The following is a 2,592-nucleotide window of genomic DNA, read 5'->3' as shown; positions in this document are numbered from 1 at the left end:
GTATTATTAGTCTTTAGATGAATTAATTAATTAATAAAGGAAAGTTATTTCTTTTTCCCTTAAAATATGTTTGAATGGAAAATTCTCATAAATATAGATGTTAAAATCAGAAAGAGCAAGAGACCTCTTTGCTATTTAAAGTCTCAAAACCACATCATTGCTAGTCATATCCATATTCCTACCAATTTATGCAATGATGGAGAAAGCTTTCACCTCTTTTCTCTTGTTGCTTCAGTACTATATCATAAGTAGTTCAGTCATGACCCAATTTAACATCTCCACTGATCAATTAGCTCTTCTTTCCCTGAAATCTAAAATCATTTCGGATCCCTTTCACTTCTTGGATGAAAGTTGGTCTCCAGCTACGTCTGTTTGTCATTGGGCTGAAGTCACTACTGGCTCTCGTCACCAGCGAATGAAGTCCTTGAATCTTTCTAATATGGCTCTTACAAGCAGAATTCTGCAAGATCTTTGAAACCTCTCATTTCTTGCTTCTCTTGACTTGGCAAGCAACAACTTCCATGGAAATTTGCCTCAAGAAATGGCACGCTTGCGATGGATTAAGTTTCTTGATTTAAGTTTCAACAACTTTAGAGGGGAGGTTCCTTCTTGGTTTGGGTTCTTACACGAACTTCAATTTCTAAGCTTTAAGAATAATAGTTTTACCGGCCCCCTTCCCTCATCATATTTTTAACATTTAAAAGCTTGAAATGTTGAATTTGGCATTCAATTCCGTAGAAGGTCATATCTCTGTGTCTCTCTCGAATGCCTCAAGGTTGGAGAGGTTAGAATTATCTGGAAATTTACTTCAAGGAAGCATTCCAAACGAAATCGGCAATCTTCACAACCTGAACTGGTTGGCCATACAATATAATCAACTTATGGGTTCTATACCACTAATAGTTTTCAATATTTCTAGAATCGAAGTCATTTCATTTACTGGCAATTGCTTATCAGGAAGTCTTCCCAATGGCTTATGCAATGGTCTTCCGAATCTCAAAGGTCTTTATCTATCAACAAACAAGCTTCATGGTCATATTCCCATGAGCTTGTCAAATTGTTCACAACTTCAACTATTAGGTTTATCGGAAAATGAGTTTGATGGACCAATACATAGTGAAATTGGAAGATTGAGTAACTTGCAGCAATTGTATCTCAGATATAACCATTTCACAGGTATGTTTTCTCTTATGAATGCTAGTAATATTTTATCTAGAGATAATACCCAATTACCCCCTGAACTATACCCAAAATGGCTATGACACACCTCAACTTAAAGGGGTCCTATTACCCTTGAACTAATTAAAAGTGTAATTTTGACACCCTTAGTGCCTACGTGGCACAATACACTGAAGTGTCCATGTAGGCATACGTGTGTGCCACGTATGTGTCACGTAGGCACTAAGGGTGTCAAAATTACACTTTTAATTAGTTTAGGGGGTAATAGGACCCCCTTTAAGTTGAGGTGTGTCATAGCCTTTTTGGGTATAGTTCAAGGGGGTAATTGAGTATTTTCTCTTTTATCTATTTACTCCAAAAGAAAAAAAATTAATTACACATTAACTGCAGGGATAATTGCACAAGAAATTGGAAATCTTGTTAATTTGATGGAGTTGTGGATGGAGTTAAACCAGATAACCGGCTCAGTCCCAATCTCCATATTCAATATCTCGGTGCTGCAAGTTTTGTCACTGGCGAGGAACAATCTTAATGGATTCTTACCACTAGAGATTGGCAACTTAACCAAGATGCAATTTTTATATCTTGAACAAAATAGGTTTTCCGGTACGTAATCAAAGTGATAGCAAGAAGTACAACTTAACAATTGATGTCCATGAAGGTGGATGTGATGATTTCTTGGTATCATCACATCCACCTTCATGGACATCAATTGTTCAAAACTTAATGTCTAGTGCTAAACATGATTTTACAACCCAACCTTATGCATGATTCTCACTTGGATACCATGAAATAGACATCAAGAAACACTAGTACACTAGAACTTCCAAACAACAAATAATTGATCTTGACCTTACGGTCTTCCTTATCATAACTCATTAGCACGTACTATTTTAACACATCAAGCCTGCTAATTTAATCTCACAAAACATGCATCATCAATCTCGTGCCACCATTCTTACATCCACATTCTACATTAAATTCAAGCCAATTGTCTAGCATCAATCATCTACCACCAATGATGAGTGCAACATACTATGCTAGTCCATAAAATTGACACATTCTATTCAAACACCTCAAAATCCACTACATACCTTCTCACAAGTTGTACTAGTTTACAACTACCAACGAAAAGAAGGTCAAGGGGTAAAGTTACATAATAGACATGATCAACCTTAATCTTATATTATAACCCCATACAATCTTTTCTACTTATATGGATTTCTCACCTCATACTTACTCACTCAATCGTACATTTATACTGTCTTTAATTTTCACAACAACCATGAGTCTATAATTATAACTTACTGGCTAATATAGCCATTTTCACACTTCAAGCAACCAATAAATCACCCTGACTAACAACTCATTCTCTACCTTCTACTAAACTAACACACAAGGACGAATCACCTC

At 36.0% G+C, this 2,592-nt stretch overlaps 1 protein-coding gene across 1 annotated transcript; it reads left to right on the top strand.

Moving 5' to 3' along the window:
- The first annotated feature begins 710 nt into the window (after positions 1-710).
- LOC124891549 (receptor-like protein 35) lies at positions 711-1,793 on the top strand. The gene is made up of 2 exons (XM_047403275.1): positions 711-1,176; positions 1,570-1,793. Exons 1-2 carry the CDS (start codon positions 711-713, stop codon positions 1,791-1,793), a joined length of 690 nt encoding a protein of 229 aa, XP_047259231.1.
- The last annotated feature ends 799 nt before the right edge of the window (positions 1,794-2,592 follow it).

Source organism: Capsicum annuum, unplaced genomic scaffold (genome assembly GCF_002878395.1).
Source record: "Capsicum annuum cultivar UCD-10X-F1 unplaced genomic scaffold, UCD10Xv1.1 ctg3708, whole genome shotgun sequence".
Lineage (NCBI taxonomy): Eukaryota > Viridiplantae > Streptophyta > Magnoliopsida > Solanales > Solanaceae > Capsicum > Capsicum annuum.
The sequence above is the reverse complement of the archived record's forward strand: the minus strand, read 5'-3'. Positions and strand labels throughout refer to the sequence as shown.

What these genes read in the sequence shown, in the direction of transcription:
- LOC124891549 (XM_047403275.1), top strand. Translation starts at nt 711, where the DNA reads ATGTTGAATTTGGCATTCAATTCCGTAGAAGGTCATATCTCTGTGTCT. An exon ending in CAGATATAACCATTTCACAG is followed by an intron (nt 1,177 to 1,569) that starts GTATGTTTTCTC and finishes CATTAACTGCAG; the next exon opens with GGATAATTGCACAAGAAATT.